At 39.2% G+C, this 24,084-nt stretch overlaps 2 protein-coding genes across 8 annotated transcripts in view; both read right to left on the bottom strand.

Moving 5' to 3' along the window:
* Positions 1 to 13,811, bottom strand: part of kcnt1a (potassium sodium-activated channel subfamily T member 1a) — a 46,061-nt gene extending 32,250 nt beyond the window's left edge. For 3 of the 7 annotated variants that reach the window (XM_049466581.1, XM_049466582.1, XM_022676405.2), the window contains exons 1-4: positions 13,553 to 13,810; positions 11,363 to 11,509; positions 1,380 to 1,459; positions 376 to 478 (exon numbers count right to left, since the gene is read on the bottom strand). In XM_049466581.1, coding sequence (XP_049322538.1) covers positions 376 to 478; positions 1,380 to 1,459; positions 11,363 to 11,509; positions 13,553 to 13,626 — 404 coding nt within the window. In that variant the 5' untranslated portion in view covers positions 13,627 to 13,810. Of the gene's footprint in view, positions 1 to 375; positions 479 to 1,379; positions 1,460 to 4,485; positions 4,652 to 11,362; positions 11,510 to 13,552 lie in introns of those variants that run through there. The other 4 variants (XM_049466583.1, XM_049466584.1, XM_049466585.1 and 1 more) reach the window with 2 other exon arrangements.
* A 1,000-nt stretch (positions 13,812 to 14,811) lies between these two features.
* On the bottom strand, positions 14,812 to 24,084 carry si:ch73-29c22.1 (kelch-like protein diablo). The gene is made up of 8 exons (XM_022676407.2): positions 23,906 to 24,084; positions 21,216 to 21,289; positions 20,731 to 20,914; positions 19,841 to 19,984; positions 17,800 to 17,933; positions 17,469 to 17,680; positions 15,873 to 15,979; positions 14,812 to 15,024 (listed from the first exon to the last, which is right to left on the bottom strand). Exons 1-8 carry the CDS (start codon positions 23,917 to 23,919, stop codon positions 14,961 to 14,963), a joined length of 933 nt encoding a protein of 310 aa, XP_022532128.2. The 5' UTR covers positions 23,920 to 24,084; the 3' UTR covers positions 14,812 to 14,960.

Here is a 24,084-nt window from a genome sequence, read left to right as displayed (position 1 = left end):
ATGAAAGAAAGACAGAGAGAGGAAGAGGGAGAGAGACTGAGAAGTATTCCTTTGTATGAGGCCTTTACAACACTTATGGGTGGATATCTGTTAGAACATTTAAGCAGTGTGGTGCAGTAAACCCTGTGAATTCTGGGAACAAGCATCTCCACAAAATGTGATTAGTACTGTTAATGAAACTCTACAACTCTCTGACTGAACCTGGTGATACATAACAGCTCACTTACAAGCTAATCTGCAAGCAGTTTGATTGGCTGTCTGAAGCAAATATAACTTTTTTAAAAACAAAACTGTATGAACAAAAATGAGATACACAGCTTATCTCAACAACTGCCGTCATAATCCAGTATAATTTCAGTAACACAATGTCCTGACCACGTGTTCCGGAGCTGAGTCGGGTTGTCAGTCATGACTCTTATGATGTAGAGCACGCATGTCAAAACCTTCAGACAGAAGTTAAAGATACGGATCCGCAAACCTGCAGGATAAAGAAAAAATAAAACAGTAGTTTACACACTGCTGTTGGGTGAACATGTAATGAATAACTTAAAAAACACTCTTACACAAGTTACAGTTTGTTGCTAAGGTGTTTCAGGTGGTTAGTAGGGTGTGCTTACATGCTTGTGGCTAGGTGGTTCCTATGTTATCACTATGTTATCCTACATATGTAATTCTATGGGTCTAAAAAGTTTCAAACAACAGCCATGGTATTGCTAAATAGTTGGTAGGTTACTCCACATGGAGGCTAAAGTGTTTACCATACAGCTCTGGAAAAAAATGAGTCCACTTAAAAATGATGAGTTTCTTTAATTTTACCAAATTGAAAACCTCTGGAATATAATCAAGAGGAAGATGGATGATCACAAGCCATCAAACCAAACTGAAATGCTAAAATTTTTGCACCAGGAATGTGCCAAGATGCATGAAAACAGTGATTAAAAAACAGGGTTTTTCCACCAAATATTGATTTCTGAACTTCTGAACGTTTCCTTTGCATTATTTGAGGTCTGAAAGCTCTTTTTTGGTTAGTTTGACCATTTCTCAATTTCTGCAAATAAATTTTAAAAGGTTAAAGGCGGAGGCCAAATTTCATCTGTGCCCAGTATATGGTTGTCTTATTTTAGTAAGGTGTTACAGAAGTTTCTATTGTACCCATAGCGGTTGCTATGGGCTTCGAAAGCTACCAATAGTCTTCATGTTGCATAATGGTTTCTATGGTATCTCTGGTGGTTGCTACAATAGCATAAACCTGCTTTAAAATGCATACTACTGTACGGTATTAAAAAGCCTTTGTTGTAGCAGCAATACTAAGATCAGCTAGATTTAATAAAGTTCTGATGATTTAAAGTTGATTTAAAGTTCTGATGATGAAGACCTACTGGAGCGCTGGTTCTTTATGAAGAAGAGTTTGAGCCTCTCCTTGAATGTGTTTTCGTTCACGTAGAACTCCACGTGCACCCTGCAGACACAAAACACACTGCTTACAACCTCACAGTGCTCTCTCTTAACCCTAGAACGCTCATGCTCAACGCCAGGTGAAATTTCACCCACAAAATTTGTTCATGTGATTTTCAAAGTGTTGCTGCTGTCTGAGTGGCACGGGACTTTGGGAAGCTTCAGGACGCTCATTGATCTCATTATTGTTATGGATGATTTCCTTCTCCCATCTATGTTTTTTTTTCAAGAGGAATGCTTTCGGGTGATTTTCATACGATGTTAGTGATAGAGAGTAACATATTTTATGGGTGTTATTTACCTGATGTTAGTGTTTGTGTTTAAATCAGGTGCTCACATGTCCCAGGAGGACATGGGTGGACCAAAGACCAAGTTCCGAGCAGCATTATTTGTTTGTTTTACAGCATTATTGATTCCCTGATAGGGGCGCCAAGTGATCCAGCGGTCTAAAGCGCTGCCACTATGAGCGGGAGATCACAGGTTCGAACCCCCGCTCATGCAGCTTTGCCATCAAGCTGCCGGTGTTCAGAGGGAGCACAATTGGCCCTGCTCCCTCCGGGTGGGTAGATGGCGCTCTCTCCCCACATCACTCCTAGGGTGATGTCTGCAGCACAGGGCGTCTATGAGCTGATGTACCGGAACCGAGTCATCAGCAGCAGCTTGAAAAGAAGCGGTGGCTGACTTCACATGTATCGGATGGGGCATGTGCTAGTCTTCACCCTCCTGGTGTGTTGGGGCATTACTAGTGATAGGGGGAGTCATAATGAGTGGGTTGGGTAATTAGCTGTGTAAATTGGTGAGAAAATGGGAAAAATTATATTTTTCAATAATTTTTCTGTTTTTTTATAGTATCAGCCATGGTACCTTTTTTATTTTATGTGATGATGTAGGCTGTAAAATTAAAGGAGGGTTCCAAAACTTGTCATACAGTGTATACCCAATGTTAGTGATGATGTTACTAATTATAACATTAGTGTTCTAGAGTTAAGATATAAGTAACACCCGAATCAGTTTATTATTAACACCGATATTTGCATTGATTCTGCAATGTCAGTTTGTGAGACCAAATGCAAGAAACACTCAACTGTGAGTAAATCGTCGCTGTCCAATGAAAAACACTTATCTCCAAAACACCAACTTTACAGGAGAGAGAAAAAAACTTGTAAATTTTCAATGGAAGTCAATGTAAAAAGAGTTTGTTTCAGGTCATTTTGAAGAGGTTCTATTGGTCCGTTCATCAAGAAATTTTGCAACAGTGTAAGGGACAATTTGTCTGTTCAAATTATGTAGTAAACTAAAAATCGACAAAAATGGAGATAAGTGTTTTTCATAGGACAGCGACGAAATGGAAGCTGCTCAGGACCACCCAGGCACTGCCAACACTGTCAAACACTCATCAACATACTCAGAGCAAAAACAGGACTCGTGAGAAATCCAAAAAAAGAAGCCAACAATCACTCTGAAGGAGTTTCAGAGTTCAGTGGATTAGACTGGAGTGGTGGATCAAAAAATGCAATTACAGAGGGATAAGTAGCTAATTATGAAAGTGTCAGACAGTCTCTTCTTATATATGATAAGGCTGTTTTGTGGTCAAAGGAGACACAATGGAGACGTTAGTGTAGAACTAAAAAACACAGACCATTTCTCAACAAACTCTATCCAGCATGAGGAATGAGAAGGATTAAACTTGGTGGTGGCAGCATCATTTTGTAAAAGATGCTTTTCCTCAGTGGACATCTTGTTAAAACTGAAGTACAAGCAGATGGTACAAATGGCCTAAAAATACTGGAACATACTGCAGGACAATCTGCTTCAAAAACTACACTTTAGGAGAAACTTTACCTTTTATGAGGACAGTGACCTCAAACACAAGCTCAAACTACCATAAAAAAACAGAAAAGTGTCCTACAATAGCCTGGTCAAAGTCCAGGTCCAAATCAAATCCAGAACATATGCTCTAGTTGAAAATTGCATCCAATTGTCCTGAAGAATCTGGAGCAGATCTATAGAAAGAACAGGTGAAGACATGTTCTGTTCTGTATTTTAGTTTAAAACAATAAGTAAGTTCAAAACAATGGAAGATTAGATTTTAGATACACACATATGTATACTTTATGGACAAAAATATTTGCACACCTGCTCATTCATTGTTCTTTCAGAAGTCAAAGGTTTTGAGACAAAGTTTATCCTGCTTTTGTTGGAGTAACTCTACAGTCCTACTGCCTAGAAAAGCTTTTTTACTAGATTTCGTAGCATTGCTTTGAAGATTTGATTGCATTCAGTGAAATGAGCATTAGTGAGGTCAGAATGGTGGATGATCTGGATGATCAGCATTCAACCTCATCCCCAACTCCACAACTCAATCCAAAAGTATTGGATGGAGCACCATATTTCCTGAAAACACAGCTCTACTGCTCTACAGCTTAATACTTAATTTTCTAGCACACCCTGGCATTTGGCATTGACCATAATACTATATGTAATAGCATTATGTTTATCTGCTCCAGAAGAGTGTTCTATTCTGTTGTATTATTTGGCAATACTTCTCCACAGTGAATAGACAATCTGTGTTGGTGTGCATTTGCACATCTGTGTCAGCAGTAAGTGCAACTTACTCTACATTAGAAGAAACACACTCATAAGAAGGGGTGTCCAAAACATTGTCATGCAAAATAATTGTATCTACAAGTACAGAAGAAGATAAACCTTCTTAACTTTGAATGGAAGACAATGAAAAAAGATTCAATTAAAAGTCATTTTGAAGCACTTCGATTGGCTCACTCATCATTGGAATTTGGATGCATGGTAACAAAACACTGCTAGATTCATATTAAATCATAAAATGAAAAACACAAATAATGAATCTACAAGGTTTAGTGTATTAACTTCTAAATGAATAGCACTGCATAGCAAAACAATTACTATAGACAACTACAGGGTTTCTATAGGGTTAATGGCTGGGAGAGAGAGGGAGAGAAAAAAAGAGAGAGAAAAAAGAGAGAGAGAGAGGTTATAAAGACAGAGAAATACCTCTGTCCAGCATCGCTACCGAATGAGTCCAGTCTCCAGGTGACCACAGCTGGGCTGACCCAGGACGGCACTGTGCTCTTTGGCTCCATGCTGGAGAAAACGCTGGGCTGAATGCAGCAGCCCGCAGAGAACACGCAGACACACTCACGCTCACTCACGCTCACACACTCCTGCTCAGGCTGCTGTGGAGGGTTTCAAACCAGCCCGCCTACACACACGCGCTACAGCCTCATGCGGGGACACACACACACACTGCTCACAAAAACAGATGCAGCATCAGGACTTTTTTAAAAATCACTAAAAACTCCTGATTTTAACTGAATAACTGAGTGGCCAGGTAAACAAAACTAAAAGTGAGTATGTACTTTCGCCCACTCTAAACACTGTCCACACACACACACACACACACCTGATACACACACACCTGGCACAAACTGATACAGTAGCTTGTTCTGCCTCACTCTTAAAGAGCTTTCCAAAAAGCTTCAGCTTCCCCAACTTCAGTCTCTCCAAAAGAATACACTCTATAGGATAAACACACTCTCTCTCTCTCTCTCTCTCTCTCTCTCTCTCTCTCTTTCTCCATCTCTCCCGCTCATTCGGTGGTCCACAGTGGTTGCCACAGCAACACGGCTCATGCTCTACAAAAATAAACAGTAATGCTGTTGGACTGTTCGTCACAGCTCATTATCGCTGTCAAACTGTATGTATATAAGTGTGTGAGTGTGATAAAGTATACAGTCAAAATAAGGACACTCTGTGAAATGACCCCCTGTGCCTTTTTGAACACACTACATAATATGGACGTTTGATCTCTATTTGATCAACATTGAGAGATGAAGGTAAAGAACTTAATAAAGAAAGATTTAATTCCAAGTCATTTTGGAGCATTTCTATTGGTTCACTCATCATGGAATTTGGAGGCAATGTAACAAAACACTGCTAAATTCATATTAAGTCATAAAATAAGTAACACAGAAAATGGACCTACAAAGTTTATGTGTATTTACCTCTAAATGAATAGCACTGCATAGCAAAACAATGTCTATAGACTATTATAGGGTTTATATTAATGACTGGGGAAGAGAGAGAGAGAGAGAGGTTATAAAGACAGATAAATACTTTTAAACATCATTTATAAAATGGAATTAATAGGAATAGGAATAGGAAAAAGTTAGGACACCACCATTCACATCTACTACTACTAAGGTGCATCATTACATCAGCTTTAAATAATGAGACATCATTACAGAGGATTGTGGAGAAGCCAATCTCATTTAAACCTCAGACTTTTTGTTTGGTTTGAACTTAATTGTTGAAGTGGGTGGATCATAATGGAAGGAAAGATTTCAGAACAATTAGAAATCAGTTGTTCCACTGTCCAATAAACCAGTTATAGGTAGGGATGTCCACGATTCGATCATGTGATCAGAAATCAGGGCCGATCAGGGCCGATAATTTTCAAATGATCGTAATCGGGTAAAAAAATAACTGATCACTGATTTATCAAAACAGTAACGTTACATTGTTACTCCACGAGTTCACTATAGACTCTGCTGAACTTGCACAATGAGAGCGCACATGCTGTGCTCACACTGGCAGTGACAAGTCCCTCATGCTGTGAGTGTGTTGTTGGCTGCTTAGCACAGAGGCTAATCCAGCACGCTACCTACCGAGCCCCCTGCTACTTTCATCCACTCTTCATTTTCCTCCAAACTGTCAACAAACTCTCAACCTCTTCCTCCCTCTTTTTCTCTGTCTCTCTCTCTCTCTCTCAAACACACACACACACACTCCGTTTCCTCTTTCGAAGTTGAAAAATGCCAAAACAAAATGCAGTTTACACAGATGTGCAAATGCACAAACAGCTTGTCCAGTCCCTGTAGCGCGCTACTGTCAATAGAGGTATATAAAGCTCCCAGTACTGAGCTAGGAAACAAAGAAACCCTGTTTTCTGGAATGGTGGTCCTTCAGACATTTTTTTGGGGATGAGTTGGGTAGTAGAGGATGAGGTGGGATGGTGATCATCCAACATCCTGACCTCAGTAACAATCTTGTTACTAAATGCAATCAAATTCTCACAGCAAGGATCTAGTAAGAAACCTTTCCTTCTCATTTCCTTCAAGGTCTCATTCCGCTAAAATTCACTTTTTCTTGTTCTTTGTGAAATACTATACGTCTCTTTGAGTTGTAAATGCATGCTGCACACAAAGCTGTTCTTCAGCCCCATTGTCTGCAGTAGCTAGTAAAAGAAAATATCCAGGAAAGCGAGTCGATCAGAGAGATGTTAGATGTCTACGTCAACTTGTGAGTTCATGGCCTCGCCCACCTCGGCTTAGGACCGCCCACAGGCAGCGCCAAAGTTGGGCTGCAGCAGAGCTGACACTGAAAAGCTTACAGTTCTTTTTACACCAGCTAGTTAAAATAAGCTATCTTGTGTAAGTAACTGTAAGTTTAAATCGGATCTCCAGTTGATTCAGCATTTTAATGAGACCTTAAATATACACTAGGGAAGCACGGTTTGACAGGGTAGCACAACTCGACAGAACAAAGGTCAAAGTAGGTGCCATTGGCATCGGATTTTATAATGTAGAGCAGACTCTGGGGCTTCAATGTGGTAAAGGTTGAGGTAAGAGTTTAGTAGCATTTTTAACTGTAAGAAGCATTATCAGTGCCGCGGGGGGGTGGGCTTTGGTGTGGTGTCGGAGAGCTGCTCGACCTCTGTTTAAGGGTTAACTTTACCTACCACTCAATGCTATATCTTCATAACTAAGGCTGTATCTCTGAAATCATTTTGTCCTTTGAGTTTTAGAGCTGTAAAATTGACTGTGGGGGGAGGCAGGTAGCATTCTCTGCTGCAGTGCTGCAAAACGTTTGCATGTATGATTATTTATGAGCAAGAGCCGAAATCCTGTCTTTCTTCAGAGACCACTAATTCAGTGAACTAAAGCAGGACTATACAGAAACACCGATTTTTTTTTTTTTTTTTACAAAATCCAGCTCACATGGCATTCATTCATAGAGACCACAACTATATTTTGTAAAATGAATAAAAAATTATAGAATGAGACCTTTCAACAAAAGCAGGATAAACTCTTTTTTTAAATGCACTGATTTAAGAAGAAACTTGAGAGATGTCCCAATACTTCTGTACATAAAGTGTGTCTGTCTGTCTGTTTAACATTGTTCCATCTGTTATTCTTCCTTCTTTCTATATCAATATTCCTCTGTGCCACAAAAACAAGCACACATACACACACACTCTCTCTCTCTCTGTCTCTTCCTCCTAAGCTAGCAGTATTCCTTCATAAAACATTTCCAAGGTGTGCCTCTGAACTCTGCAGTGTTCCCTAATGTTGTTACAGTGAGTAGACAGCGGCTGTAATATGAGTGTTATGCTGCTCTCTGTAAGCGTGAACATTGCTCCTGCAAGTATTCTGCAGTACAGCTTACAGCTGTAACTTGGCAGTTGACAACACGCTGCACTAATGACCACTAATGAACACTCCAGTCCTGCAGAATACTTGCATAAAAGAGTTTACTAATGCCGATCTTACACATAACACATAAAGTTTCATGTCATCTTGATCGTTCAGTGTGAGGTGGTTGAGATTAAAGGTTTTAGTCCGTCTTTTTCTCATCCTGGAGTTCAAATAAAATAGACCGTGTTTAACATTATTGTAAGTCTTGAGACTTGGCTCCTGCAAATAGTGACGTGAACAATGTCAACAACCAATAGGAGAGCTACGGGAAGCCGCAAGGCAAGAATGTTTTCCGTGACTCTTTACACATGATTTGAAAAAGAACACATTTTGCAGTTTATATGCCTTATATGCTTCTTACTTTATTTTTGTACAGTATTTTAAACACAGGCAGCACTTTAAAGTCATTATATTTAAAGTTATTTTATTTTGCGCTACTTTGTCTTATTGTGCAGTGTTATTTTTAGAGTGTTAACATGTTTAATATAAAATAAATACACATTTTGCAAGAATGATGTTTTTAATCTAAATCAAATCCAAATGTACAGCAGTGAAATTGTGATTCTTTGCTTCATAAGGTTGTAACAGAAAAAGGAGGGAGAAGAAGCTTATAGGCAGAGTTAAACACAAATAACTCACAGTGTTGATATACACATTATTTGTAACTTAATATGTAATATGTATTGTATGTAAACTCCACCAGAAGCATGATGGGAAATAATCTCTAGTTGCAGTCTTTGTAAAATCTTGGCCTGTGATTAAAAAAATCACACAGGGATTATACTTCAGAACGCGGGTCTTTGACTGAAAATTCAGAAATAAACGCACTAAACATGTCACAGAAGAAACTTTGAAGGAGAGAGTATTATTGTTTTTCACAATTAATTACGGATCCTCATCAGAGAGCTGCAGTTTTTAGAAACAGTAAGGTTTATTTCTAGTTAAATATAACTTATGCTTATGTTATTGCCTCAGAGCGCTATGTTTTGAAAAATATGCTCGTGTTAAGTCTGTGGGAGGTGTCGGTAACCAGGTAAGATGGATAACCACTTTAGAAATCAGTAGCGTTTTCAGATATTTTAGATTAAAAAGGGATAGGGGAGTGGCCACCGTGACCTGGTGTTGTGCAGAATTCACCGGTCCCAGCGGGCTGAACAATCAGTCCTAATTTAGACCAGTTGGGACTGGCACGGTTCCCCCGACTCTGCACGTTATGTAAAATTGCGATTACTCCATTTTAAAACCCCATTAAAACTGGAATTCGAATTAATCAAATTAATTGTGAAAATTGCCTAGCACTAACTCATGTATTTTTACATTTTTCAACATAATTAAATTACCATTAAACTAACATTTAAAGGAAACTCTCCTCTTTGTTGCTCCTCTTTGATGCTTTGTTTCTTTCCATTTTCTCCTAATGTTTATGGTGCTGTTTATCTTTTTTTCCTTCTTTGCAATGTACTGTATGTGCAGAGAGAATAGTGGGTGACCAAGAACCATGAAGGATACCTCCTTTGCATTTTTTGTCTTTCTATTACATATTGGTTGAGAAATGCAGCCACCATGACTGCAGCTGTGATTTTGGAATGCAAAGAAACAGTCTTCACAGGACACTCCTTCCAAGGACTCATCTTCTGAGGACCTGTCCAAGCTCCTCTCAAGGTGCTGGTCAGTCTCTTCCCCACAATATATTTCAGTGTGCTCCCAGGCAGGCATGAAGTTCTCCAGCATATAGGTATATTTGTGCCTGCCCTGCTGTGAGCGCTGAAGTTGCCATTGCCATACAAGCAGCCAAAAAGGTCCCACTTTGCTTCAGTATTGATTTCCCAATTGCTCCCTGCTTAGCCATTTCCCCAGTTCCTTGCAACACATGTTTCCAAGCCTCCTGCTCAGCCCAGTCTGTTTCCCAGTTTCTTTCTTAACCAATCTCCTGATTCATTACATGGTCAGTTTCCTATTTTTGTGTATGGTTGTTTATTTTTATGCTTGTTTTGTTTTCTTTATCCCTGAGTGACCAATTTACCAGTTCCCTGTGGTTTTCAGTTGGTTTCTTAGTTCCCTGATAAGCTGGTTTCTCTGTTTGTGCAATTTCCTTGTTCCCTGCTTGGTCATTTCCCAGTTCCTTGCTTATCCGGTTACCAATTATCAAACTTATTTATGCAAGTATACTGCACTGCAGGCCCATTATTCTACTGATGACAGCACACTGCAGTAATGACCTCTTGCTTGGTAACTTTACTATTTTCCTGTTTAGTTGATTTTCAGTTTCTCGCTTGACTATTTTTGTAGTTTGCTACTTTTCTGACCTGTCATTTCCAAATATCTGTTCAGATTTTACAGTTTTTACAGTTGCCATGTTTCCTTGCTTCACAGTTCCATTTTCATCCAGTTTCCTAGTTTTCTGCTAAAATATTTTCTGGTTCCTTGCTTGGTAAGTTTCTGTGTACACTCCTGCAAACAATTTTGGGTCAGAAGAAATTCTGAATCTTACAGTTAATGTTCCTAAAACATTTAATCTGTTGAGTTTTATGATTGTTCTTAAAGAGTTTTTATTTAATGTTTTATATATTCTGGACACATTGCTAAAACATAACTTGAGTCAATGATTTAATAAATTTATTGGAATTGTCACCTTAAATGTTTTATGTTAGTATCTGTCTAGCTGGGAATGTCATGTAAGAAACATACAAATGATATTTCACATTTTTTTATAACATTCCTGGAAAATTATTTCTGTAACATTACAGGCTAACCTTCCTTGAACTTTTCCAAACCTTGCTAAATGTTCTTCTAGTGTTCTCTGTTAGTCACATTCTTGTCCATACTCCACCAGTTATCCACCAGTTTACCGGATCCATGTTAGGTCATTTTTCTAGTTCTATGTAGTCCAGACTATTGTTTTGTTCCTGTGCATGCTAGTGTGGGGCATAAACATGGAAGAGTACCTTCATTAAAAATTTGTAATTAGTTTTTTACATGCAGACAGCCAGAAACAGGCTAAATGGATGATCATATAAATTGGCTGTTTTTGTAGTTTAGTTCGAAAACATTTCATACAGCACAGGCTGTGGTCGTTTTTATTTAACAGAAAAAATATGTCAATATTGTACGGCTACTGTTTAAAGGATTTTGGCTCCATTATATTCTGGAAATAATAACTATGTGCTCTCCTAATTATGAATTTTAATGATTTCCCTGCTCTAGCTCTCTTGACTCGGCTCTTGACCTGATTGATAACGGGCTGTTGAGCAGAGACAGCTCTGAAGTGTTGGAGTGTAGGAGCTTCTCTTCTTGGCCTTGAACACTTGCAATAAGTAGGACCACTGTGCACTTACTGCACAGATGCCAAGCATTGCTGCGATTTGTCATCGCTGTGAACAATTTGAGGGCCATACCTGTCTTCGCTCTGGCATGGCTGGTCTCCTAGCAACAGCTCTCGGAATCGGGCGCGACACTGAAGAGGAGGGATGTCGGATTCGCCGACGGCAGTCCTGAGGCCCTGGACATTCAGCACCACGCCGTTGGCTGCACAAGGGTTCAGTCTAAAAGCAGAAAAACACTGAGGTCAGAGATCCAACTCAATGTCCGGTAAACACAGGCATTGTCTTACTTATTTACTTCTTTTATTATTTGACTAAGTTTTGTCTAAAAGTCCCAGAAAGTATTCCAACATCATTTGAAATGCCCTCTTAGAGGTATAATATATAAAAACGCATGCTATGAGCGAAAATACAGCCTCTAAACTTGGTGGAGGTAGTTTCACCCCCATTCATTAAAACTCCCTTTTAAAATATTTATTTAACACTTAATATTTTAATAACCCAGCAGACAAACCAACAAAGCACCATATATTTACTCAAGTCACATGAAAGTGAAATTTACGCAGAGACAGGCACACACACGTTTTTGGCAAACATGCAAATTCTAGGGCTAAGTTAGCTTAGTGAATGTTACTATCCTAGACCTGTACTTTCAGCTTGTATATTTCAGCTGAAAAACAGCAAGTTTGTAAAAATGAACAAAAACCTGCTGTCTATTAGCTCAACCTGCCAGCTCTCTCCCTGTCTTGTATACAGCAAAACTCTGACACTGTAATAAGAATTCAAATATATCAGTTAAATTGTCTATAAATTATTCTGTCTTTTTACTTTTCACTTGACATTTTTGCAGTTTTCAGTCAAATAATTCTGGTTGTCCAAAATTCAGTTTATCATTAATTTGTACAACTTGTACCACTTTATATAATCTTTCCTTTCTTTGAGGGTATCAACTGTTTTCCTGGGCACCCAAAGAAATTACAGTTCTTGTTTTTGCATGATGTTTTTTTATTTTTTTATCCAGAACTGTATAACACAACAACAATACACTAGTTGTGTTTAAAATTCAGAAGATAATGTTTCATCTTTAACTTTGTCTTTCGGAGGAGTTCATCTTCTGCTGATAAAACCTTTCAAACTAACAGACCAGAGATGCCTAAACTTTTGCACGTCTCTGTTTCTGTTCCACCTAAAATGCTCTATAAATTCCACTGTTCTTCAGTGTTTCTACTGAACAGGCTTGATAAACCTTTTATAGTGGAACTGACATTGAATTTAAACAAAAAAAATGTTTTTGTTTGATATTAAACTAAAAAAATGAAAAGGAACACCGTGCAAATTTGAGTTTTCGTCTCTGGGTGGCAATGAAATCATGTAACAACCTCAAAGCAGGAGAATACAATAAGCATCAGTTTTGTCTTTGACTTTAACAGGATTTGGATCTCTGTAAAGCTGCTTTGTGAAAATAAGCGTTAAAAAAACACTGAACTGAATTAAATAAGTGTGCAAATAAGAAGCTTAGAAAAATGCTTATTTATGGACTAATTACAACTAAAACAAATTTTGTTATTTTGAATTATTTTTAAGAATAATAGGACTTTAGGACTCTAAGCTGCTTTGTGAGAATAATCGAAGGAAAAAAAATCACTGAAAAAAATAAGTGTGCAAATAAAAACCTTAGAAAAATGGTAATTTATGAACTAATTACAACTACAACAAATTGCATTGGCCACTAATTGTGAATTGATTGGTTCCACTGATTGGAAGATTAGGAGTTAAATAATTTTCTTCTATTGATGTACTGCTGATGAATTGCCCACACACACAGACACACAGACACACAGACACACACACACACACTGCAGTAAGTCTCCAAATAAACCTGCAAGGTCGTGAATGAATCACCCAACCTGCGCTCCAACACACACACACACACACACACAATCTAGATTTTAAATTAGAAATAATCATAAGAATATCATGACTCAGTGGGACATGTGGGAGAGGAAACACTGATATGAATTAATAAAACTGTAAACAACAACTCATTTACATGAAGCTGCAGTAGTCTCTGAGTGTTTTTAATTCAATAATTTGCAATAATTAATAATTATAGTGAATAATACGTCACTTTTAATACGATCATTTTTGTTGTTTTTATACAACTTCTTACACACATTGTTTTTTTCCTCGTGCAGGGTTACTTAACCTTATTCTCTCACTATGTGTTTTTTTGTGTATTGTGTGTGTGTGTGTGTGTGTGTGTACCTCCTCGCGCTGGCCCTCGCGCTCCCCTCATCATCCACAAAACTCTGGTTGGTGTAGCACGCGCCCAAATCCATCCGTCCCGCTCGCGCTCCACCCGACCAGCGTAAAGAGGCGCGAGCTGAGCCGCTAACAGACTGAGTGAGAGACTAGCCGCACTTTTACTCTGTGAACTGTGTAATCAGAGTCGCTGAGCTGCAGCCGGATCTTTATCAACTTTATTCCGCTCTGAATTCTCAGCTTCTTTCCCCCATACTTTTTTACAGTGTTACCAACAGCAACCGCTCAGCCAATCAGCGAGGCCTAATTAAACAGCGGCATGCTGCGCCCTCTGGTGGGCCACCTGGAGCAACGCTGACTCTACTGCCTCCATGTGATGGAGAAGTTCCACAGAGAAGTGCTTCTTTTCTTGCCCTTTTCTGTACTCGTTTGTGTTTCCCTGCTCCCATCATATCTGATCCAGCCAATCAGCTTATTGAGTAAATGCTGCTCCCAGCCTTAGTGGAAATCTAACATTCTAAGCTTACTAAGACCATAAAATAGATGTTAATTGATAGTGCATAAAACAGTGCGCCTTAGAGTAAAAAAACATTTGAATATAGTAACAAGTGAATAACAAGTGAATAAAAGTAAGGACAAATGGACATGTGTAAGAATCTGGGACACGTTGATTGCCAGACGACTGCGTCAGAACATCTTCAAAACATCAGGCAGGTCTTGTGGGGTGGTCCCAGTATACAGTGAACAGAGAAAGGACAACTGGTGAACCAAGTAACGAAGCTAACAACTTCGTAACTTTTTTTATTTATAGCGTAACATTTTGATGGCGCTCTCATTCAGAGTGGCTTACTTAGTCATATTACAAAGGAGGGCCAATGTAGTGTCAGGAGTCTTGCCCAAGGACTCTTATTGGTGTACCACAGCAAAGTCACCCAAACTGGGAATTAAACCCCAGTCTCCCACATGATGTGGTTGCGTACTAGCAGGTAGTGGTTTTATTCACTGCACCACACCAACCACTTACAAAACTTGTATCCGCTCATATTGTCTGAAGGTGATCCAAATACAACAGAACACATTCAGAGGTCTGGAGGAGTTCATGCCTCAATGGGTCAGGGATGTTTTACTGGCACAAGATGGACTTACACAATATTCATATTCATTCATGTTTGGGTAATGTATATATACTATTCATTCATGTTCTCAAAGACCAGAAAATTCAAAGTATGAGCTCCGAACCAAAGAACAGTCAGGACATTACACAGGGGTACTTTTCACATTTATTTAGTAAATATTCTGCTTTGCTACATTCCAAAATTATTGCCTAGATTCTATATACTGAATTTGAAAACAATAGTTCTACAATGTTTTTATTTAGCACATGTGACTGATGCAGTCTGTGACACTATTCTTACAAAGCCTTGACAAGTGCAACGTGACCACCAGGGTGTTTGGACTTCATACTGCCAAAGTGCCTACACAAAGAGAGAGAGAGAGAAAGAGAGATGTATCACCATCATTCCAGAGAACACAGTTCCACTGCTCCACAGCTCAATACTGGAAGGCTTTATACCCCTCTAGCCCACTCTTGGCACTAGACACGGTGCCATTACGTTCATGTTTAGAGAGTCCAGAGAGTCCTATTTATTTGACAAAATTTATAGACAAGCTGTGTGTGTGCATCTGCTGAATGCATTCATTAGAAAGCTCTGGAAAAAAAATAAGAGACCACTTAAAATGATGAGTTTCGAAGGAGTTGAAAACCTCTGGAATATAATCACGAAGAGGATGGTTGATCACAAGCCATCAAACCAAGCTGAACTGCTTGAATTTTTGCACCAGGAGTGGCATAAAGTTTTCCAAAAGCGGTGTATAAGACTGGTGGAGGAGAACATGCAAGATGCATGAAAGCTGTGATTAAAAATCAGGGTTATTCCACCAAATATTGATTTCTGAACCATTAAAACCTTATGAATATGAACTTGTTTTCTTTGCATTATTTAAGGTCTGAAAGCTCTGCATCTTTTTGTTATTTCAGCCATTTCTCATTTTCTGCAAATAAATGCTCTAAATGACAATTTTTTTTTTAACTTTGGGAGAAATTGTCTGTAGTTTATAGAATAAAACTACAATGTTCATTTTACTCAAACAAATACCTATTAATAGCAAAATCAGAGAAACTGATTCATAAACTAAAGAAGTCTCTTAATTGTTTTCCAGAGCTGTATGGTGTACTATTAATGTAGAAGGTAAATTAAATGTTTTGATAGATGATGTCAGCATGTGTGTAAATATGAACACACAAATGCACACACTCACATACCTCCAGGAATTGGCTTCAGGGTCGTAGGCCTCCATAGTCTTCAAGTCACTGACTCCATCAGATCCTCCAATAGCCAGCAGGAGTCCATCAAACACCACCAGAGATACCTGTGAAGAGACAGGACAAGGCTAATAAAGTGGTCCATGTCTGGGGTGAATAGGGTGGACACCTGTTGCTCACCCCATCCACCTATAACATCTCCCCCATCACACTGGGTGCTAGGACTATTTGGGTAACACAATATGACTGAAACTCTACACGCTTGCAGGAGAATGCTAACTGCTAATTTTGTAACATCAATTAACAGATGCCTGCACCAAATGATGTTTCTAGAATGTATCTGGTGACATCACAAGCTCCACAACTCAGGCTTTACATCATGAGAGCAGCGACACAATAACAATAGAAACTGCTGAAGGGATCATGTTAAAGATTCTTGGTTTGTGGCATTTTGCATCACATAGCATGACAATTTTCCATGGCAAATCAGCACATGTAGAACTACACTGCCTGGCCAAAAAAAGTCTCCACCTGGATTTAACTAATAAGTAAATGATGTTTTGCTGCAGTTGGTCAGGTCTAGGTTCAGCAACAGTATGTGCTGAAAGAATGGATTTTTTTCTTCCCTGATGGCACGAGCATATTCCAAGATAACAATGTCAGGATTCATGGGACGTGAATTGTGAAAAAGTGGTTCAGGGAGCATGAGATCATCATTTTCACACATGGACCTTAACCTCATTGAGAATCTTTGGGATGTGCTGGAGAAGGCTTTGTGCAGCGGACTCTACCATCATCAATGCAGCAAGATCTTGGTGAAAAACGAACAACTGTAACACTGGATTGAAATAAATCTTGTAAAATTGCAGAAGCTTATACAAACAATGCCACAGTGAACGTGTGCTGCAATTAAAGCTAAAAGGCGGTTTATCAAAATGTTAGAAGGTATGACCTTTTTTTTTGGTGGCCAGGCAGTGTATGTATAACCAAATGTGAACATGTATTAAAAGCACCCAGGTCCAGGTACCAGTTAAAAGCAAATAAGCATAGATAAGTATAAGATACCGACAAGATAAGTATAGATACCAGAAATTAAGGGTAAGAAATTACCCTTAAAGTTCTCCTTCCGCTAAAATGCACTTTTTCATGTTCATTGTGAAATACAATAGGTCTCTAGCATGCTGCATATGAAACTGTTCTTCAACCTCCATTTTCTCCAGTAGCGAGTAAAATAAAATATTCAGAAAACCTACTTTACCTAGCACTCAGTGCTATATCTTTACAACTAAGGCAGTATCTCTGAAAAAAATTGTCCTTTGAGTTTTAGAGCTGCAAAAATGACTGTGGGGCCAAGGCAGTGCTGTTAGCCAATCACAGGCGATATGTTTGCATGTATAAATATTTATGAGCAATAGCCAAAATCCTGTCTTTCTTCAGATACCACTATTTCAGTAACCTAAAGCAGGATTATACAGAAACACCAGAGCACTTTTTTCACAAGCACTTAATGTTCTCCTCCAAGCATGTTGAATTACAGGGCATTATTAATCAACCATATACTGAGCCATTATGACACATTATAACACACACACACACCTGATATCTTTTGTTCCTCATGGCCCTGGCTGGACTCCAGCGGCCCGTGTGCGGATCATATTTCTCCACAGTGCAGAGAGGCAGCCCAAACTCATCTCTCCCACCCGCAACATACACACATCCCAAATACACACAGCACCCTGCACCCTCCCTTACACTCAGCATGGGGGGGCACAGGGACCAGACCCCCTCTATAGCACCGAACCTCTCCACTGAGAGAGAGAGAGAGAGAGAAAGAGAGAGAGAGAGAGCGAGAGCAATGACCAATGAGAGACTTGAAAACAAGTATGTGTGTGTGTGTGTGTGTGTGTGTGTGTGTGTGTGTGTGTACCTGAGTCAAGGGATGTATCTCCATCATTTCCCCCCACTACATAAATGTGTCCATCCAGCACAGCGGCCGCCGCTCCAGCACGCCTCCTTAGCATCGGAGCTAACTTACTCCAACAGTTCCCTTCAGGATCATACCTTACACACACACACACTCAAAGAGTAAGAGTATGAAGAGTGAGAAATTGTAATACATTTTGTTTTAATGCTTACGTGGTTATGATTACATTAGCTGATGCGTAAGACACTGTCATACTTTTTAAGCCACACCACAGTTTTTGGTATTAAAACATTTTAAAATATTAATTTCTGGTGGATGGATACATTGCAAGGTGCTGTACCACAAAATAGTACCCAAAAGCATAAACAGTTTATTCATCAACAATATTTTATATAAAACTTGACTTTTTATGTAAGATTTGTAGGTTCACTGGTGGGTTTGGATAGTAAAAACGTGTCAATAGTTTACATCACAACCACAGGTTTGATGCAGTCAGGTTTTTCTAATAATATTTTACATTTAATTTTTCAAGTCAGTGGACACCATGATTCCATTGTGTGCCATATTTTCAAACTTGCTACCTGAGTTTGCTCAGGTTTGAGCTAGACTTGTCTACTCATTTGCTAGGCCGTGTTTTCACAGACCAAGCAAGTCTCAGGCTGTCTTCATTGAGTTTTTATTGCAGCCTAAAGAAACAGAAGTGAAGTGTTTGTACAGACAGCATAATGTTTATTAGTTTATTAGTGTATAAGTTTTTTTATATTATCAAACTATTTACATTTACATCAAATTACAGAACTGGAGTTCAGCATTGTTTCATCTGTTTACTGCTGGGATGAACCAAAGCTTAACAATGCCTAATACACTATGTTAGCTGTTAGTTGGCTGTTAGCCAATAGTTAGATTACATAGGCCATTTGAGGCTAACATCAGACTGATAAAAAGTGCGAAGGACTTTGCACTATAAGGCGCACATAAAGTACTTTTAATTTTCCCATAAATCGTCAGTGCACCTTATAATCCAGTGAATTTTACCATTCAGGTTGTAAGGAGAAGTAAAGCCACTCTGCTGAAGTGCAGCATTATAGTTTAGTTCTATAGTTTAGTTCTCCAGCACCGAGACTCGAGACTGGAGCAGTATTAGCATTAGCTGCTGGCTGCGCTAAGTGTTAGCTCTTTTGCCATTCAGAGGTGAGTATTGTCACCCTGTATTAGCCTGCTCCTAACCCCAGCTAGCACTGCTGGATCAGCATTAGCATTAGCCGCTAACCGCGTTAAGCACTCTTTCACTATTCAGAGGTGAGTATATCGGACTTTAGCCTTTCCTGTTACAACAAGCTATGGCTTACTGGGACACTCAGGGTTCCTCAGTGTAGCGCTGTCTGGCTAGCCTTAGTGGAAATCTGGAAATCTAAGCTTACTGTAAATAAACAGAAACACTTTACTCAACCAAATATACCGTTTTCAGGAGAGAAATCTGTGTAGATTAACATCCAGTGCTCGTTTAACTTTAAAAATAATGTGCCTTATAATCCAGTGCACCTTGAAAATATGAAAATATACCAGAAAATAGACATTTATTGATAGAGCACTTTATAATCAGGTGCACCCTATAGTGCGAAAAACTTGGTATAGTGTCTGTTCATGACCAACAGCACAACAGCACATGATCAATAATAGTATGATTAACTAACTAGGTGTCTGACAGCTCCACTGCAACTCAGCTACTCTATGTAATGCAGATAGACTGTTCCAGCCAAGACTGCCAATCTCTTCCTAACCTTCTAATGATATAGCAGAATAAGGTTTTAAAAACTGAATCTTGGGGTAAACAAAATATATGCAAATATTAGCATGGGGAAAACTGTAACTGTTGGAATTAGACGCTGTAGACTTTTTACTCTGCCCCGACTACAAACTACATACTGTGTACTTACTGTACCTGCAAAACCCAAACTATTGAGTTTAGTCAGTAGTATATACTTAATAATGTATACTAGAGTGTAGAATGCAATTGGGACACAGCCTCTGTTTTCAGACTGACCTTTCTACAGCATTTGTGCAGGCGGTCCCATCGTAACCCCCCAGTGTGACGAGAAAGCCATCCATCTCCAGCACACACACTCTGGAGCGGGCTGAGGTGAGGGGGGCCACGTCACCACACCATGAATTACGCTCAGGATCATACCTAATACACACACACAAACACACACAGAGTCAATAAAGTTTTAGGTCTTCAATTCAGAGTCAGTAAATCTTTATGTTGTTATTGGTTGTTTGTGTGTGTGTTTGTGTCTATGTGTGTGTGTGAACTGTACATTGTATTAGCATAGTTCTAATGATAATGTCATCCGGCATCCATTTAATTAACACTTCTCACCCTCCATCCACCTTCGTCATGGCAACAAGCCATGCAAATAAAGGACTTTCGCTATCGCCACGGCAACAGAAAATACCTTTCATTTCTTCACGTTGGAGACGTGAAGGCTCTCACGGCTGGAGTGACCAGTGCTGACATCATTTGCAGGATGGCCACTGACCCATCATTACGCAGTCCAATCACTGTCACTCCGAAGCCCAGTCTGAATATACATACACATTCAGTCTCCTACAGATTTATTTCCAGAGAAAACAGCCTTTACGTACAGGTTCTCCAGTATCTAATATTCTAATATCTAAATATATGTAATATTAGGGAGACAGTTTTAGTTTTTCTGCAGAAATCTTTTCTCACCTCTTGCCCAAGATCTAAAGCATACCACTTCGTCTGTTAAACATGGTGTTGGGGGTGTCCTGCAATCTAAAGGAAAACTATTTCACACCTCCAAAATTCATTTTTAGGAGTTGGAGCATTTTATTTTTTTTAGATGCACCTGTTCATGTGTGTTTGTGTGTTGGTGTGGGTATATGGGTGTGTGTGCTAAAAACATTTACCTATCCACACTGGTTACGCAGGTGAAGTCATCAGCTCCGCCCACTATGTAAATGAGCCCACCCATCGCACACACACCAACGTCTTTGCGGGGGCGAAGCATGGGCTTGGTCATCTTCCACTCATTATTCTGACTGCAGAACTGCTCCACTTGACACGAAGGGTTGTCCTTACTCCATCCTCCAACTGCAGACAGACAGACAGACAGACAGATAGATAGATAGATAGATAGATAGATAGATAGATAGATAAACAGTTCACATGCATAACATTGATGACCCAAAACATGACTTGCAAGCTGCCAAATCAGATTCAGCCCACAAAGCATGATGAAAGGGTAAAAATGAAAGGAAGAATGATTTTGTAAAACCCTGATTCCAAATAAAACAATAAGCAGGTGTCCTAAAACACATTTATCTTTGTACTGTCTACTCATTGTTTATGTAGGTTTTTAAACGTTTGTGTTGTGTAATGGAAAGGGACTGACCTACATAAACAACGTCTGATGACTGTCTTTTAGGAGATCCTTTACACTGACCGTTCAGAGAGCGGTGATTCCTGCTATGAGAACAAAATACAAACACAAAGTCTGGGAGTTAGAAGAAGAACCTATATTAAAACCAGTTCATTCAATCCAACCAAGAGATGTCTTGCATTTATTGTCCTTAAACATTTTACAGTGAAAAATACTCATTTTCATAATTAATTATTGGTGTGTTTTGGATGCAATGTGCAATAAACCAATCGGTGTGTCACTTTGCTATTCCCTTTAAGAGCCAGGTGCGCTCTGACTTTGGTGCATTGCTATTTTAATGGCGCGGCTTCCCCGACGTGTCTAACACTTCTCAGCAGAGAACTGCTGCTTGTTTTTACGCTCTTCATTCTGTTTGTTGTTGATATAAAAGTTTGTGCACTGCTGCACTGTGTCCATGTGTGGGTAACAAGTGGGGGTGTACACTTGTTGGGGATGCATCTGTTGACAATTCACTGCCAAGATAGCAATGAATATGAATGAGTGTTGACAGCTGCTTAGGTTGTATTCTGTTGCACACATGTAATTATAGTGCACAACTAAAAAAAATCTGAATTAACTACAAATGTGCCTTTCCTGAAGGAAGCATAGAATGTGCGAGGAATGAGGAATTTGAAAATGAGAAACAGATAAATGTGGCTCTGTATGGCTATGGATTAAAGCTGAGTTACCTGCCCTGATAAAGTACATTAAGGGCATTTTCACACCAGCAGTATTTGTTTTGGTTAAAACGGACTCTGGTTCATTTATCCTCCTAGTGCGGTTCAATTGAGCGGGTGTGAAAACAGTAATCATACTCGGGTGCGGATCAGAACAACCGGACCGAGACCTGCTAGAGGAGGAGGTCTCAGTACGATTCCAAAAGAACTCTGGAGCGGTTTGCTTGTGTTGAGAACGTGATCCGGTCTTAATCTGTACTAGCTATCAAATATGCTCCTTTTATTTGTGCTAAACTGCTGATAAGGCAGAGTTTAATCTAAAATATATACGCCAGATAATAATCACTTTTGGTGCGTTTATGTTTATTTCTGTGTGAAACCAAACCAAACAGAGGGAGAAAACGCTCCATGTAAATGAACTCATTAACTGATTCGGACCATAAAAACCAACTACAGGTGTGAAAAAACCCTAAGTTTGATGACTGTCAGGCCACAGAAACTCTATGGCTTGTGTGTGTGTGTGTGTGTGTAAATGGGTGAAATGAAGGATTGAAAAATGTCATATTTTTTGTTCATAATTAATAAACACATTTAGACTGAAGCAGCAATAAAAGTACAGTCGCCCCTCTGACTGACCGCACACACTCATACACATACACACCCACACACACATACACACGCACACACACATACACACCCACACACTGTGTGACATTGAGTTTGGCAGCAGTGGAAGGTTCTCTCAGCAGCAGCTGTGTCTGTTAATCAAGCTGAGAACAGCAGAGGCGACACACTGCTGACAGAACCGGCACCTTCTCCTCTCCCCCAACATCAACAAGCTGCTAAACTAACCCATGTGACTGACTGACTGACTGCTGCTATCTGTCACCTTAAACCATTCACTGTAATCACTCCACACACACACACACTGTCACACACTATATTAAGACTTTATTGAGTAATAACTGACTGATTGACTAATTAATCATCTGAGAGAGTGAGTGAGAGACAGAAACATAAAATAAGAATAGGGAGAGAAGAGGAAAAAGAATACAGTGTACAGAAAGAGGAAAAAAGCTAATGAGGTTATTAAAGAGAAAAACAAAACGAGTAAAAAAAGAATGAACGAAAGAAAAAAAAGAAAGTGAAGGTAAACCAAAAAGTAATAATAATAATAATAAAAGTAGAGAGAAAAAGAACACAAAGTAGATGGAATAAAGAAGAAACAGAAATAGGCAAAGAAACAAAAAGAATGCGACACTTTAATGAGTGGTATTAAAATATGATATACAGTATATCTGGTTCAGTGGAGGGATAGTAGGATGACAGACCTCATAAATACTTGGGGTGGTATCTCTATTCAAACTAAATTAGATTATATCATAATCGTTTTGAAAGAAATAGCCAAACACAGCCAAAAGAGGAAGACAAAGATTAAAAAAACTAAAAAAGTGGGTGTGGCCAAATATTGTGCCCTTTTTCCAGCGATTTTGGACACATTCTCGCTGAAGTGCTCAGCTTTTAGTCACTACAACTCCCTGATAGATCCCTGACAGCTTCTTCTGCAGAAGATAAAACTGAAACTTCATGTGAAGCACTGCTCTTTTGTGCATGTCTGTCAGTTCAGGAGTGTGAAATATTTAGATAAATATTGGATGTAGGTCAAATTTGGTAAGTCCACTTTTACCTACTGTGTGAATATAGCCTTAGAGCCGACATCCTCTCTTCCACCCATCACACTCTTTTTCTCTTACTCTCTCTATGTATCTCTGTCTTTTTCTCTCTCACTATTGCTGTTTTTGTATCTCTCGCTCTCTTTCACCATCTACCTATATCAATTCCTCTCTCAATTCTTTCTCCCTTGCATGCAGATTAAAGATGTTAGTCATATTTGTTAGTGTGGGTGTATATTTGATTGACACACACACACACACACACACACACACACACACACACACACACACGTTCAGTAAGACATGTACTCACTGTTCTGTGGGCATTGTGCTGCTGATGTCCTTGAGATGCTTGTGTCATTTCTTACTTTATAGGCAGCACTGCTCTCTCACCCGCATTTCTCTCTTCCTCTCTCTCTCTCTCTCTCTCCACCCCTAATCCTTTCCTTTCTTCACCACACACACAGTACTCACTCTTAGCTCAACCTTGCA

The sequence above is a fragment of the Astyanax mexicanus genome, chromosome 17 (genome assembly GCF_023375975.1).
Source record: "Astyanax mexicanus isolate ESR-SI-001 chromosome 17, AstMex3_surface, whole genome shotgun sequence".
NCBI lineage: Eukaryota > Metazoa > Chordata > Actinopteri > Characiformes > Acestrorhamphidae > Astyanax > Astyanax mexicanus.
This window is presented reverse-complemented; position numbering and strand designations above follow the sequence as displayed.

What these genes read in the sequence shown, in the direction of transcription:
- si:ch73-29c22.1 (XM_022676407.2), bottom strand. An exon ending in TGCACAAATGCTGTAGAAAG is followed by an intron (nt 17,934 to 19,840) that starts GTCAGTCTGAAA and finishes TGTGTGTGTAAG; the next exon opens with GTATGATCCTGAAGGGAACT. An exon ending in TGAGGAACAAAAGATATCAG is followed by an intron (nt 15,980 to 17,468) that starts GTGTGTGTGTGT and finishes GTCTCTTCACAG; the next exon opens with GTATCTCTGGTGGTGTTTGA.